Here is a 16,936-nt window from a genome sequence, read left to right as displayed (position 1 = left end):
GTATAATATCATTTTAACTAACAAGACCGTGTGCTCGAAATGACATCATGATTTGAATCAATCTAGTATCCGGGAGATACCGTTAACTGAATTTTTTACAGCGCTTTCAAAAATATTGTGAAAATATTTTAAGTTTCACATCAATTCTGTGAATGTGTGAATTCTGTACTAAAAAACCCACAGCCTTTTTGTTTTTGTATTTGTTTTCGCAATTAAGGTTACAAAATTTGCCAAAAGAAGAAACTAATTCTGAAAGTTTCATAGCTTAGACTTGTGCCCAATATGAGGTTTTAGATTAAGATGGTCTCCACAAGCGTCCAAACAATATCTGAACTAGATGTCCCAAGGATTGATTCTTAAATTATGATGTTATTTCTTACTAACAAAATGTAACCGGGTTCAAATAAACAGGGTGGAGGGTGGTTTTGTTAATCATAGGAATTAGAACAAAATGATCTTCAGGGGCACTTGTATTGCGAAATAAGTTCATGCATCTTGGCATTACAAATGGCATGTACAAAAGGTATGCATGTTGGGCAATACATTTGATTTGGTACTGGGAGCATGTTGTTTTGAAGGGGCATGGAATTGCAATATAAATGCTACATGTACGGTTGAGTTGAAATAGGAATTTCAGTGAGATATGCCACTTGGAAAAGAGAAATCTATAGAAAAGGAGACTTCGAGCAGAAGTTTCGAAATGCCACTTGCGATCGATAGGAAATTCTGAAGAGAAATCTCAGATTGGGAACTGGAGATGGTGATTTTGAAATGCCACTCGAAATATGGATGTCGATAGGGTGTAATGCCACTTTTGATTTGGATTTCAACCTGAGATAGGGATTTTGATAGGGGAATGCCTATTTAGATAGGTACCTCGATAGTGACCTGCGACCATCTGAGATAAGGATGTCGGTTAGGAATGCCAAGTGAAATGGGGATTCTAATTGAGAAATGCCACTTTACATGTACCGGTAGATAAGTATAGCAATATAGCAGCGCTACTTTATAGAGAAATGTTACTTGAGATTTTGATTGAAAAATGTCACTTTGAGTTAGGAGCTTCAATTGAGAACAACCACTTGTGTAATCACCCTTTTACTATGACACATGTATGATTATATTGTTTATTTTTTGCACATTCCTTTTTCTACACCATTGAATAATATTTCAGATATTAGACGAAAAACTCGAGTGGGAAACTGATGCAAAAATACGTTCCTTAGAGAATGTTCGGCATACACCGAATTCATCGGAAATCGAGGTACTTGATTTTACAGCATTAGGACTTCATGTCCGACTCCTAGGCCCTGTTTTGGGCACATTTGTGACTGCTTGCAAATGCTGTAAAAAGCTTCAGATTCGCAATAACTGCACAAAACGCCCTCTTTTTAATTGAGATACATTTGCATAACTAACACAAAACGAGGAGTGATGATTTACTGGTACTGTGTGATGCTTGGAGTCTAGAGAGTTACTAATGATGCATTATAATCCTGTTTGATCCCACATCCCATGTAGGATTAGTTTGAAAGAGCGAGCCTCCTTTGTAAAATATTTCCTTTTCCTTATCCCTTTTACCTTTAAAATGATATTCAAGTAGAAAACTCACAGCTTGCAAAACCCTTCCCATTAGTCAAAAGAAACTGCCAACCTATAAGTGATATTATTGGCATCATAATCCATCAGCCATGCTATATTTTCTCTTGAATTATAGGTATTGTTACGTGTGTTGTCAGTTGCTTTTGGAAATGTTCCTCTCCTTTCTGTGAAGTGACCTAGTTGGTTTCCGTTTTAGTTCCTGTCACTTGGTGACCAAAAGTCCCCCTATTTTTTCACTCGATCGTTATTGATATGTTATTGCCTGTATATGGTGGGTAACTTGGTTTGATCAGTAATCCTGCATGAGGTTAATTTTTGTGGATGTTGCTGCAACCTTCGTCTTATCTTCCGCAGGGGGACTTTGAAGAGATGTGGCAGGCATTTGCCCCACATCTATAAAAAAAAAATTCATCAAATTTCTTTTGTGGTCACTCCTAAATTGTAGGAAAATTTATTTCATTTTGACCTGATTTCAATCTTCATGCACCCAGCTCACTAGCCAGCTTAGGTGATTCCTTGATGCACCCCATTTGTCTTTCAAAGATGTTGTACAGCATTTTAAAATACCGGGGTCATTGAGACATCTTTTGACAGTTCAGTACTGCTGAAACTTTGGGTACTTGATCTAGTAGATCCTTTTGCAACATAATAATAATAATAATGATAATACGAGTCTTATATAGCGCAGTATCCAACCATCAACTGGCCGCTCAAAGCGCTTGATAGTTGATAGCGCTTGATAGGCACATAAGTGTTGTGTAATCCGTCTCCCCAACAAACCTGCACTATTATTTTAGTCACAACAACATATTTCTGCTTGCTGGACTTGTTAAAAAAATTACTATACTGAGGGTGGGTGGGTGGGTTATGCAATAAATGCTATTTTTTTGTTAAAAAAATAGCATTTTGATCTTGTTAGATCCTGCCAATTTTTTGTGTGTTGAAGTGATATTTATAATCATTTTGTAAAATGTTGATAATATTTCAACAAAATTCATAAAAATTGGTCATCTCTCTTCAGATTTTGGATGAAAAGTTAGATTGGGATGCACAGGCCAAAGTGCGATCTTTAAAAAATATTCACCATTCACCTGGAGGGGGCGCTATAGAGGTATTAACTATTTCTGAAGTTTTCAATGTGAAATACACACTTTCTGCACCACCCTGTATACTGTGCATTTCACTCAAGTTTGCCGAAATACCTGTATATGAATCTACAGCGAATGTGTGTCTGATAGTGCACGATTCTGGCAAAGTTGAGTTGGAACTGTGTCTACAATGAGTGTTGTCGTTCTCCTAAGGGGCTGGATCCAGGAGTAGGAGTATCTTAAGCAGCTAGTAACAATCATGGGAGAGCATTACTTCTAGTTGCTTACCAATGTAAACAGTTGGTTCTAGAAGATGCCGTGCAGTAGTGCAATTTCTGTTCCGAATGACCTGAATCGGGGTAGGCCAGATACCAAATCCAAATACCAATACCTCGGTCAACAGCCACGTACATCATGTGGCCATTGTTGCAAACTTGTGCCAGTACACATGCAAGACCTTTTAAGAATATTGCTCAAAAATAGACAAAGCAACACAACTTTAAAAACAATATTTTAGAGAAAAAATATAGCCCCTGGATCCTACCTAACAATCTTTCTACTTCTGAATTCTATCTCAAATCTCTTGCAGCCAACATTTTTACTATCTAATTTATACAATTCTTTTTGTTCAAAACACTGCTATTCTAATCAGTCTCTTTGTCAGATGTTCAGACAGTGATGTATTGAACAATTCAGCCAAATTTTGCCCCAAAACTGATAAAATGGCGATAAACAGTATTGCTTCTTTTTATGATACAACAATTTTTCCTGGAGTGTGCAGAAAGTGTGTTTAGATTGGCTGAGCATAGGTGCATGGTTTCAATGTTCCACAGGGGAAGACCAGCTAAAATTACATATTAATGTATCTAATAGAAAATCTAACATAAAGTTTGAGTCGAAGCACAACTCCCTATAATGTTGTTCAGTACTCAGCTACCAGATGGCAACACTGCAGGCTTTCTGCGTTCTATGTACTAATCTATGCATGCCCTGCTTGACGACCTGCTTGAAGTTTTTGTGATCCCAACTACAATTCTCCACAATGTAAATAAATAATGTGTCGACACTAGTTAGCCAGATAACGCTTGCCTGTTACGTATAGGCCCAATACATGTTAGATAGGCCTTTGTACTGGCACACCTAAACCGGCTAAATAGCATCGACACAGTATGACTTAAACAACCTATTGCTGGTACAGCATGCAAAAGCCATGGGTGTAGCGTGATCATGGACACTTGAATCGTCGTCCAAAGGATAGTGAAAAGACGAAAATTATACAAACATTGATTTTAAAACCTGATGCTTGTGATGATAGAACCTTTGACCTACATTTGTATGTGATGAACCTTGATAACTAGGTGATGACTATTGACGATGCATTTGTATGTGATGAACCTACATGTGTATGTGATGAACCTTGATAACTAGGTGATGACTTTTGACGATGCATTTGTATGTGATGAACCTACATGTGTATGTGATGAACCTTGATAACTAGGTGATGACTATTGACGATGACTATTGACGAATCTTGTGACTATGCTTTTCTTATCATGAATAATTAATCTGTTATGAAGGAACTCTTCCAAATTTATGTTTTGATGCTGCAAGCCCGTGTCTCCTGCTTTTAATGTTGTCTTTAGTTGTTGTCTCGATGTCCCCTAAAGCGTTCTGCAAACAAGCGATTTGTGTCGATGCTACGTGCAACTTGGTCATGTCAACAAGATGATTGTGGTTGGAATGTGGCCCCTGATTGGTTTAATTGCAACCACTCGTCATGTTTTCATTGCTCAGTTTCAGGTCGCAGTGACTGAAATTGCTCGTTAGCATGTCACTTCACTGCACGACCGGTTTGTTTGATTTACGTATAATTTCATAAAGCCATGCTCGAACTTTTAATTTTGATTACGGGTAGACATTAACGGCCATACTCTACCAAAAATTGGTAAATTTTCCTGACTCCAGAATCACATCTCTGATCAAACACAACAATATTCTGTTCATACAAGCTTTTGCTCTTGCAGAGCTAATGATCTTGACTACTTCTGCAGTTGTACCCTGCAAATTACCAGTTATACCAGAAGACAAGAGATCATTTTGTTGCACATGGCAGCGATTATGATCGCAGATTGCAGTGATTTAAATTGCTTGTTTGCACGCTGCTATTGGCTTGATAGAGAGGATGATGGCTTATCATTTTGTAATCACCCGTCACTTCTAGGCTTAACACGATTAATTGAAGTTGTGACAAGCACGATTAGTTATGTATAAATAATATCGCGTGCGAATAAGATCTTTTTTACGTTTGATAAGAGACCGTGAGAATACCAGCAATAAAGAAGTAAAAAAGATTTTAAATTTTTTTTGCCAGGTTTTAAGTATTGACAAGATTGTCTGCCATGGCAATGTTTCATTTTTTTATTGACATGAACTTATGATCTTTAATTCAAACAGTTGTTAGTGAGTATGTATTTGCCTATTATTTTACAAATAGGGTTTTGTATTTTTTTAACTCCTGCACAAGTTTTATTATCGCACATGTACTCGAAGGCCAAGTGAACATGGCCAATGCCAATTGATATAAACATGATAGAATTTACAAATTAGAATTATATTGGGGTATCGAATATTCTATGAATTGGTACAACAGGGTATATCTCTTTTACTTATGAGAGGCTATAAATCCCTTTGGTTTGTAGGTTTTCTTCATGCCAATGTGAAAAAAAATTCAAAACATGCACAATATTTGTTCGTTCTTACATTTTCCCACATATCCTAATCATCAAATATGGAAACATTCTTACCAATAAATAGCCCTTTGTCCATTTATTGAAATGTTTTTTTCTCCATGATGATTAGCCACCATCCCTTTGGCAGTTTATACTTGGAAGATCCATATCGCAAACGTTCCTTTTCATTGCTGAGCAATATCTAAATATCTCATCTGTCTGTGACGATGATTAACGTAGGCCTTTGGGCACCATCGGTGAAATCAAAAGTGTCTATTACAGTGCAGGTATAGGCTTACACTATGCCGTAGTGCAGTTATTATGCATGGAAATTGTTGATACTTGCTTTTCATAGTATTTGTATACCTATCTTGATTCAACTTTAAATTTCTGCAATCCATTACCGAAATTGGAATTTCCAAATTCAATTTCATATTCTTCATGGCCTAGGCCTTTAAAAGGGAACAAAGCAACTGTCACACATCGTGTCGTACACGAGCCTCATTCACAACTTTCTAAGGCTTTTTTCACCGATTATTGTAGGCCTTATAAAGTTACCTTTCAGTCTCATATTGGTGTTCATCATTGCGTGAAAATAATCTATCATACTTAGGCCTACAAAATTGAATATGCTTTTCGAGAACAACTTTTCAATGATCATTCACGATCATTGGTAGCTTCGTAATAAATATCTGAACCTTTTTGACATTTTGCAGTGGATCCATTAATATGACTTGTACATTGTGCGCAGCTTCTTAATGTATGTTAAGAAATTGTCAAAGTCTGGTTGGAATTTTGCAGTACTTACATGTAATGAAGAGTTTTGCCTGATGAGTGGTTAATGTGTGAAGACGTTTACCAGATGAGTGAGTGATTTCATGTATGAAGACATTACCAGATGAGTGGTTAAATATTCTCTCACAACGGGATGATGTACCAGTCATGACTTACAACTACTCTAGAATTGATTTGTGTAGCATAAGCTCTCGAAATTAGTTCCTCTTTGATGATGAGGCGGAATTATACAAGTACAAGATGCCAAAAAATTCATTACAGGATCTTCTTGAAGGTAAATTGTATAGGTGGTGGGCGAAATAACTAATTTAGTGTACATTTGAAATCTAAAATATTTTATCATTTTCAGGTGTTTTTCTTTGGTACAGTATATTTTTGAATGGCTGAATGAATTTTCTTAGTAAATTTCTAAAAATCCTTCTTACCATGAGTGTCACTATGTAATCTAGTAGTTCTATTTCAGCGTATTATTAAATGATTGAACTAATTCTTATGCAATTAAGAAACAACTTACAGAGACTTCAAGTTGTCGAGAAGTGACATAAACATTTGAATACATTGTTTTGGCCTACAACTAATTACTGTAAGCAGTAAACTTGTTAGAACTCCTTCTTTTTGTGATTCACAAAAAAATATTTAAAAAAAATTCAAAATTATTCACAATTTCAATTTTGCAAATATTGAAGAAATTTTCTAAGCGAAAAATATTCTGAACCTGATGTTATATGACAATGTCAGAGATTTCATTTACTTATTACTGGATAGTACTTATCAGAGAATAACTTTGAGTACCAGCTAAAAAGGGGCAATTCCTACCTCTCCCTTTTCCCCAATGCTAATGAGATGCCCTGTATATTTTCAGATTGAGTCCCACAAGGTCGACTTCAAAGACAAGGCCGCACCTAAAGTCGGATCCAAGGACAACCTCACCCACAAGGCCGGTGGGGGTACAAAAAAGGTGAGAAAATGTCTTTCTTTCAAACGTTATTTATCAAACTGTCTGCATGTATTTAAATTTTTCGAATCATTACAGACCATGTGAATGGTAAAATTCATGCCCATGTATGTGCTGTGACATCATAATTATCTTGCTATAACGCACCCATTTAAGCGAATTGCAATCCTTTCTGAGCAAATTATTATCATCATCTTACAGTATTCTAATTTTAACCTACCTTCATCACATTTTACCTGCGTGTACATCCGACATGTATCCTTCACAATTTACCCATTTTATATCCGCTTCCCATTTTACCCTTATTACATCATCATCCACATTTTACCCATAATGAATTTCATATCACTCTTTTTATACTTCATATATCACCCATGTTACATATGTATACTTCCAGTAAAAAGTCAAGCCCAGGTTAGTTCTTTACACCGACAATAGGAGGTGCCCAAACTCTGCTTCACCGCCCGGTTGCTATTTACCCACTCCCTCATTAGGACTCGACAGCTTTTTAAGGTGTTTTGCCTAAATGTGCCTTTGCTGTATCCCACTCCAAGAGAAGATTTTTAGCTTTTTCACAGGGGTTGGCTTTAACCCACTCCTGGAAGTTGCCTCTTGCCGTCTGCAGGAATGCTGATAGATTTGTAATCGCTATAAACGGTCATTGCTCATATCCCAAGCTGTACTAAATCACTAACGGTTACTCAATGTGTTCTCGCATTGGCAAGGGGGGCATTAGTTTGCCAAACATTACCCTGTCCATTTCAATACTTTTTCACGAAAAAGTGTTTTCTTATCTTCTCTTACTAGTATTTTTCGGAAAGCTTCATCACCTCAGTCTGCCCTCTTATTAGTAATACTTAAGACTCTATCCCTACTAAAACTGAGCCTTTTTTCTCCAAATGAGAAAAGACATTTTCCTGCCATGCGGTCAAAGTCTTTTGCAATATCTTTCGAAGTTGTATGTTGGTCCCGGGTTTATGTTCTCATTTTATTTTGTGCAAGTGCAAGTTATCCCTCGAATTGATTGGCTGCCAGAGTTACATGTACTTAGACCGCATAAATCTGCTGTTTAACAAAAGTTGCAATGTATTAAATAACATAACGAAATTGCTTAAATCCCATGCAACCTTTGGGACAGTGTGTTGCTTCTTGGCTTTCAGGTGTTAAGCATGCAGTTGTTTTTGTTGTAAAAGTGTGATTGACCCAAACATAACTCAGAACGTTTTTTCAGGAACAAATTTTCTTTTGATACCGGTAGGGTGTGGCATCAAGTTGCTCAATTAACCTGTCTCGTGGAAAATATGCATTCCGCTCTTTTGGTCTAATCTCTCGCATGGTAGTTCTTGGCTCAAACTCCATTGCTAGGTTTCAGAATGAGTAACTGCACTAAATCTGCAGATTTCTGATGTAGATTTGATGGACTAATTCTCGTTATGAATAATTCAACGCTTTCCATGAAGAAGGATTATTGTGCAAAGTTTCTGCTTGTTGTGGTCTTGTTGGATTAAGATCTGATCACTTGCATTTGCCCTTGGCTGTCCCATTTTCAATTCAGGAATTAGAAATCTATCAGATTATTGAAAACGCACATCAGTAAATGAATCAAGTTCTTATTTCCATAGACATGGATTTACTTCATTATTTTTCAGAATATCTAGATTATCTGTCATCTAATTTGTGCTATTTCCAAGGCCTTAATTTTCTTTATAGGGGATATCTTCCCTTGGGTGTCAACAATACAAGTGTACCAACATGGCAAATAAGGTTAGGCCTGTGTCTCTATTAGGTAACCATGTTGCAACGATGGATTAAATTTGTGGGGTAGTGCATCATAAGGTGTTCCGTGGGCTGCTATGATGCCATCCTGTGACATCAGAGTTGTATTTCATCATAGATTTACATGCATGGAGACATGAGAAGATAGTCCGCAAATGCAGTCTGACGTAATGTACAAATTTGTTGCTACAATATTCATATCTAAGTGGTTTTAAAATATGGTTGAGGAATTAGTTTCCCACGTGTCGTCAAGTAGAGCGTTTTCAAGGTCAACCATGTTGAATGGCAGAACAATGATTTGTTGTGCCTGACTTAACTGAATCAAATGGTGTCATGGCCCGTTGGGCTTGCTTTCTTTTGTATTACCCTCCAACATGGTATGTGATGACGTCACGTGAAACCACTAGGTCACATAAACAACTTCAAATATCACAAAAAGAGCAAATAATCTAAACAAAAAAACACTTCGTTTCAGGGTAAGGCACCATGTAAATAAACTGCTGTAAGCTTTATATGTCTGCATGACTGATCCACTGGTTTATAGATACTTTTAAACCTGCCTTATCCCACCCAGTTTGCTGGGTTAGTAGGCCTAAGCACAAGCCTATTACATTGGCCCACGCAACAGGCTAAGCAAGGGTTATACCAACATTTAGGAAGTACTTGTTCAAATATTATCATTAAGTTGTGGGTCAACTTCATTGCAAAGGCAAAAAGTGTGTTCCAAATGCAAACAATTGTTTGGGGACTTATGCACGAGCTATGTGAAACTGAATTTTAATACAAATACCACTTCTGAGCATTAAAATGTGTGCTAAATTTCCAGTGCCACATTTTAAAATGTACCCAACAAATTTATCTTGAACCGATGACAGTACTTTCACTTTTTGACATGTTAAAAGGTGCTTCTAATGTCTTGTCTTGAAAGATAAACAAACCATTTGACAATATATATGTAAAGTCTTTTTCACATTCATTGGGATATTCATTCTTCATATTGTTCACAATTTTGCACTTTCTCTGCCAACGGGAATGTACATGTATTTCGCTCCTTCACAACCCACCAAACAAAGCTATTGCTAGATACTGCATACTAAATAATATTACCCAACACACGAAAACTGCAAGAATTGCAGTAATCCATTTACCCTATGTCTCTGCATAGTCAATTTGCTAGCTTACGTGATGCTGTGTTTGCTGAGTCAACCATACCACAACCTCATCAAAGCCATGAGCCAGCATGGCAAGTAAGTATTTGTCTGATATCAAAGTAATACAAAGTGGAATTGATTCAATAGTAATCACCATTAGCAACTCTTAAGCTATGTACAGGATGTAAGGTCATTCATTGATGACTGACATTATGCTCAACGATCGGTTTCTTAATGTCCAGTGGAGGAGGGTCAGTAAACTGAAATCAAAGGCACCCATATCACTGCCCTTGTTGTACAATGTTTATCTATTGTTTTTAACGGCCAAATATCTCATTAGAATCAGAAAACCAGCAATTGCAATGCAAAGCCTTAAACACATTTTTATGAAAAGGCTATAAAGCCTTATGAAAAGCCTATTGGCCTAACTAAACCAAGCATACTTGCCTAAACTAATAGTGTATTCAATGCTCCCATTTGTTAAGCCCTGTCCCTCCAGAGAACCCACCCAACGTAGGTGGTGATTTTATATGTTTTGGCCACCTGCCATCCTTCATTAGGCTTGTCTCCCAGCAATGGCTGGAAGTTGGCAAACATTTATAAATGTTGGTTAAATATCGTGTATTCCAGCTTATTTGCACTTTAATAGATATCGTATGCATATTTGTAATACGATCACAAACAATTACCATAGGCTACCGACACCAATAATTGTGGATAATTGCTAGTGGTTTCTGTGTGTGCGTTACTTGCATTTTGCTGTTATTTGATTCCATTCCGATTTACCAACTGTCGAGAAACCACCATACATGTACTAGTTTGGACAATATCTATATAATAGTGATTGATATGTCGAGTTTGACAGAACAGCGTAATTGACAATTCTCCCCATTGGAACATAGCATGATTTCTCAGGAAATTTTACCAACTCAACTCAGGTGTGGAATGTGTGATCACAATAGGCTATCATCATATCTATAGCATTTGTGGTAAGTCCTTTATCAATTGTATCAAGAATATATCGTCATTTGGCCTTTATCTTTCAAATCCTTCATTGTCATATCATCATGAAGTGTGTAAAATGTTCATACATACTCATAAGATTCTATGTAGACACTTGATATCATTTATTATAGAATTAGTTAATTCAAATTGGAGCTTCTTTGCACACCTAACGTCTACACAATGCCTTTAGTGCGATTAGTGTATTCACAAGTTAGTTATTTCCTCTGCAGGAGGGTCATCCTCTGAAAATAAAGAAGTGACCTTCGACGAGGCAATGGCCGACTTTCTGGGCCACAATACCTAAATGATGATGATGATGATATCCCCAAGTTGAATACCTTTACAAGGCATTTCTTCCCCGAGACACATAGCATTTTAACAAACATGTACTCCTACATGTAACATGTATGTGGATATGTTGGTTTCAATGATTTTGTATCTAGTTATGTCCAGAATAGCAGTATTCGAGACACACTTGTCGATCAACCTTCAAATCAATAAATTTTCAGATCTTTTTTTGCAATTGCGTTATAGTCACATTGTAGAGTTACCACCTCTGACATTTTTAGTCAAAAGCAAAAACAATTGATGATGACGAATTCTCACACTGGAAATAATCTCCCACAGTTGCTTTTGCCACTTCACAGTGGTTAAGCTGTTTATGTTTATGTTTTCTAATTTCCTGTCAAATCTTCTGTTTATGCAATGTTTTTCTTTTCTTTGCATGTTATTGGTGCGGCTTCCTTCGGTGTTGGATGTATCTTCAGTTCTTGAACGTAATTTGACTTTTTGGTAACATCGGTGTTGGACACTCGCTTGAGACAATCTTGGATTAGAATAGACTGCTTTGATTGAAGACAATATTGCTACTGATATAGATAAAGAAGTGCAAACTGAGACAGAAATTCTGAATATGCACTGAGGAAATAGTGATTTCATCTCAGTTGACCCAGTTGGAGACACAAATGTGAAAGACGTTCAAATCTCTGTGATGATTTTAAGCTCGTGTTAAAATGTCTCTAACAACAAGATCGGCACCTACCCCAGCAGATTCAGAATATCCCTATCACCTCGTGTATCACGACCCTAACTCGGAGTATCGGCGCCACGTGAATAGGTCACAGCCGAAAGTTGGATCTTTGGATAACGTTGATCATCAGCCTGGAGGAGGGAATATAAAGGTTGCTAATATACCTCCAAGATGGGACACAACGGCCAAGGTTGGGTCATTGGAAAAATCAAATCACGAACCTGGGGGTGGAAATGTGAAAATATATCATGACTATAGTTCAGAATACAGGAAGAGGACAACACGTGCTCAACCAAAAGTAGGTTCTCTCGAGAAGGTGGCGTATGTTCCTGGTGGTGGTAACGTTCGGGTTGCAGACATTCGGGAAAAGTATGATGTAACTCCACGGATTGAAGCGAGGAATGTTGGATACACGCCGCGGGGTGGTGAAAAAGTGATCTACCATGACTACGATGCACAGTACAATAAACACACACGGAGAGCGCAGCCGATGGTTGGTTCATTAGATAGGGTCAACTATGTGCCAGGAGGCGGAAACACGAGAGTGTACAAGGAGAAGTTGCAGTGGAACAGTTTGCCAAAGATTGGGTCTTTGGATAATGCGCACCATAGACCTGGTGGAGGAACAAAACAGGTTTATTCCGATCGGCCCCGCTGGGCGTCGGATTCCAAAATCGGCTCCTTGGATAATGCTCATCATCAGCCTCAAGGAGGCAATGTGAAGATATACAATGACAATCCAGAATGGAATACCACATCAAAGATTGGATCGTTCGACAATATCAATTACAGGCCTGGCTACGGATATATTTTCAAGGAGAAAAAATACGAGAAAAATGGCGTTGATTATGATAAGGGTCTATACAAGAGAAAACGCTGGTGGGAGGGTATGGAACGTCGCAATAACCGCGAAGTCTTAGATTTTTCAAACAAAACGCCCAAGCTTGATCATAGAAAAGATAGCAATAAATCGATATAAGCACTATAGCAGAGTAGATTATATCTGTAAATAATTGAACAAATAACCAAAAAACTTTTAATGAAAGATATTTTAGTATTGCTCTAGTGATAAAATGCTTCTATAATAGTTAGACTTTGTACAATAGCTCTCCTGTAGGAGGCTTCTTCCCTTCTAGCTGTCCTACAACTATCCTGTGATCATTCAGTTTAAATTTGTGTAGCGAAGTGATATATGCCACTCAAGAAACTTTTTCAGCCAATAGTAAACATGCAGTAATCTCGAGCAGATAACAATCGGTTTGGCTTATTATAATATGGACTACAAACTCAACCCTAAACACAATTTCCTTGATACCATGATGCAGTAATAATCTTCCGAGTGAAAATGCTGAATAATCTGTATTTGAATATATCATGCTGAATAATCTGAATAATCAAAGAGAATCCTTCCAGAACCGAATTGTGTAGCACTGTCCCAGATTTTGTTAACTATCTTAAATCAAAATCTAAAACTAAAACAAAATCTAGAAAAAAACAAAATCTAGCACTGAAAAAACAAAAAACATAATCAATAAACAAACAAAAAACAACATCTAGCACCAAAAAACAAAATCTAGCACTGTCCCAGATTTTGTTAACTATCTAAAACCAAGGTATGTATTCCGAATAAGACAAAGACAATTTTTGGCCAATTTTCAGACCGATGGAACCCGAAATAGACTTTGCTCAACTCCCCCCCTCTTCCCCTGACCAATAGGCTGGCTACAGATCTGTACAATGAAGATCCTTAAAATGGGACTGGTTCCCCTGGCTTCCCCGCCCCCAACTCCATCACTATGACCACCGTCAAATATACTCGCCCCAGGTGAGATAAAGTTTTACATTCAACCCTATGATCTCTTAGATTATGCAGATATTGAACTTGATCCATCCTACACTCGAGCTTCAATGTTTTGTTCGCCTAAGAGAATTATCAAGCTTATCTGCCAATGGTTGGTCTGACCCTGCAGTAAGACATTCCTTGTACAGTTAACTTGCAGTTCCAACTAGGCATCTCAAACCAGACATATATATCAAGAATGCAAAACTGCGCTGTTGGCTTTTGGATACACAGCAAATTACATTTTGATTTTAATCCAGATGACACAATGATTTCAATCTGACTTCTAAACTAATCAAACTTCTAAAATAGAAAGGTAGCTACTGGAGATATAATCTTCCGAAGATGTCGGGTAGTGGGAATTTCAAAGTCGTGGATATTCGAGAAAAGTATGATCATGTTACTCCACGGATCGATGCAAGGAATGTGCATTATTCGCCACCACGCGCTCGTGGAAAAGTACTTTTCCATGACCGTGATGCGCAGTACAGTAAGCACACGGAGAAAGCACAACCAGTTGTCAAGTCATTGGATAAGGTTAGCCATATGCCAGGGGGTGGTACTGTGAAAATATATCATGATCAGGAGTCGAATTACCATAAGAGGACAACCCGGGCTCAGCCCAAAGTAGCTTCACTTCAAGGTTTGTCTTACGTTCCTGGCGGTGGGAATGTAAAGCCGGTTGCAGATATTCGGGAAAAGTATGATGTCACTCCACGGGTTGATACGAGGAATGTTGGATACACGCCAGGGCGTGGTGGCAGTGTAAAAATATTCAACGACAGATTAGAATGGAATAGCTCCTCAAAGATTAGATCATTGGATAATGTTAATTACACGCCGGGCAATGGATACATTTTCAAAGAGAAAAAATATGAGGAAAATGGCATCGATTACGATAAGGGCCTATACAAGAGAAAACGCTGGTGGGAGGCTGTTCAACAGGTTCAACTTAAAAATAACAAGACTCCTATGCTCGACGATAAGAAAGATTCCAACCTTGCAATATGAAACAATCTCACTTCTTTAAGACGTTGTCACCTTTACTACATGTGGAAGGGGGAACCTGGTAGTAGTGTTCTATAGATTGGCCTCTAATAGATGAATTGTAACTTGGGATTATACTGCACAATTCGTTTCTGGAAGCTCTGCCATAGGATCATCTCTACATTCAAGCCTATATCTTTAAATCTTAAAGATTATGCATCAATATTCTATGTATTATCTCCTTAAAGAAATAAGCTTCCTAAGCCGCCTTTGGTATAGTCATAGGCTCGACGATTTGGTAACCCTTTAGTAACCCTTTAAAGATGACATTCAAAGAGCATTTAAAACATGGCACACCTTAATTATCAGCTGAGGATGAAGATATCATCATATGTACCTTCTAAAGTAACAAGGCTGCATCATGAAGCATATAGTGGCCGGATTCGTTTCTTCATTAAAACATCTTCACATGGCACACCTTAATTATCAGCTGAAGATGAATATATCATCATATGTATCTTCTAAAGTACAAGGCTGCATCATGAAGCATACAGTAGCCAGATTCGTTTCTTCATTAAAACCTCTTGATGCATTAATCTACTTTCTAAAAACAACCTATCTTCTAGTGATATCATCTTTCATTCTAATGATATCAGCCTAGCTCCTAATGACAGCGACCTTGCTTCTAGAAATCTCTTCATAGCTTCTCATCAAAGTAGCGTCTGATATCAGTCTGGCTTCTAATGCAGGTCTGTCTTCTTTTGCAGACTCAATGAGAAGTATCCCTCATAATATTAGAGAGTTAGAGAAACGAAACCTGTCCAGATAACACGTCCGCGAAAGACATCATGACTTGTATTAAAAGCGCCCATGAATACTGGCAATTATTGACTTAAAACTTGCCCCAAAACAAGTGACTTTGGTCCTATTTTATGACTTTAAACATATCACATGTCTAAATGACTAATTACACTGAACAACTAAAATGATTTACCTTAAAAAGACTTTGGATGAAAACAACATCTTAAAAATCTATAAAGTCCTTTGTACATTTTTATCGACCTAATAGGTATTGACTTAATTGGATAGCCAATCTTTGGGAAAGTTGAGCACTTCTGTACATAGCCTCTTTTGAACTATCTTTTTGGAGTCCTTGGAACTTGTATTTCGAAATCTGTCAATACAAACTTGTTGCCAGTGACATGGGATTTTTTCTCTCCACATTTACCTGTCTTTACTATTGCAAGGTACCAAGATCATCAGCCTTGCTCCGAAGACAATGCCACGTTCTTACCAGGAGATTTATTACGAGAATAAGGAAAAAATATATGACTTGGATCTATCCAGCCGCTGGAAGTGTTAATTCTATTCTGGAGCGTGGGAATGGAATGAAACTGTGATAAAAAGTGATATCCCGTATTGTGCCTTGAATTATAACTATCGTGGATTGATAAGTTAAAAACTAAGTAATTGGTCACTCAGATGTCGTGTGCACTGGTGTTGCATGGATTGACTATCATGTGTCATCACCAATTCTCCAGTTTGAGGGGGTGCCATATCAAAAGGATAATGTGTGACTTAGTATGTAGTAATCAGTGTGTTGATTGGTGGCGCTCAATGTTGCTTAATGTCATTTGTTTGTCCGCGCACTGTGATAGCTCTAGAGTATTGTTTTGTTATGTTGTGACAGATATGTAACCTGACACCGCTTCCAAAACAAATCAAAATACCAAAAATGGGTATGTTGCCCGCCTTAATTAGACTGACAGTTTCATCAAGGTACTTCGCTGTGACTTGACTCAGACACCAGAACTCTGAATAAGCCAAAATGTGGATTTACTGGACTGTTGCCACAAGCTACTGTATGTATTCCAAGTTGCCTGTCCTTGAAGAGGTTTCCTCGCTGAGTGAAAGACTGAGACAGAAGGTCAAAAAGGTGCAGTGAATAACTAGCAAAAATGATCATTCATAGAATTAT

At 37.6% G+C, this 16,936-nt stretch overlaps 2 protein-coding genes across 16 annotated transcripts in view; both read left to right on the top strand.

Annotated features, from left to right (window-relative positions):
- Positions 1-16,936, top strand: part of LOC135497791 (uncharacterized) — an 83,360-nt gene that overhangs the window by 58,120 nt on the left and 8,304 nt on the right. For all 15 annotated transcript variants that reach the window (XM_064787711.1, XM_064787705.1, XM_064787709.1 and 12 more), the window contains 4 exons: positions 1,175-1,264; positions 2,624-2,713; positions 7,077-7,171; positions 7,565-7,583. In XM_064787711.1, coding sequence (XP_064643781.1) covers positions 1,175-1,264; positions 2,624-2,713; positions 7,077-7,171; positions 7,565-7,583 — 294 coding nt within the window. The remainder of the gene's footprint in view (positions 1-1,174; positions 1,265-2,623; positions 2,714-7,076; positions 7,172-7,564; positions 7,584-16,936) is intronic.
- On the top strand, positions 12,115-16,333 carry LOC135497793 (microtubule-associated protein 2-like). Its single transcript, XM_064787712.1, has 2 exons — positions 12,115-13,018; positions 15,726-16,333. Exons 1-2 carry the CDS (start codon positions 12,115-12,117, stop codon positions 15,785-15,787), a joined length of 966 nt encoding a protein of 321 aa, XP_064643782.1. The 3' UTR covers positions 15,788-16,333.

Source organism: Lineus longissimus, chromosome 13 (assembly GCF_910592395.1).
Source record: "Lineus longissimus chromosome 13, tnLinLong1.2, whole genome shotgun sequence".
NCBI classification, from domain to species: domain Eukaryota; kingdom Metazoa; phylum Nemertea; class Pilidiophora; order Heteronemertea; family Lineidae; genus Lineus; species Lineus longissimus.
Note: the sequence above shows the minus strand (reverse complement) of the source record. Positions and strands in the feature narration are given on the sequence as shown.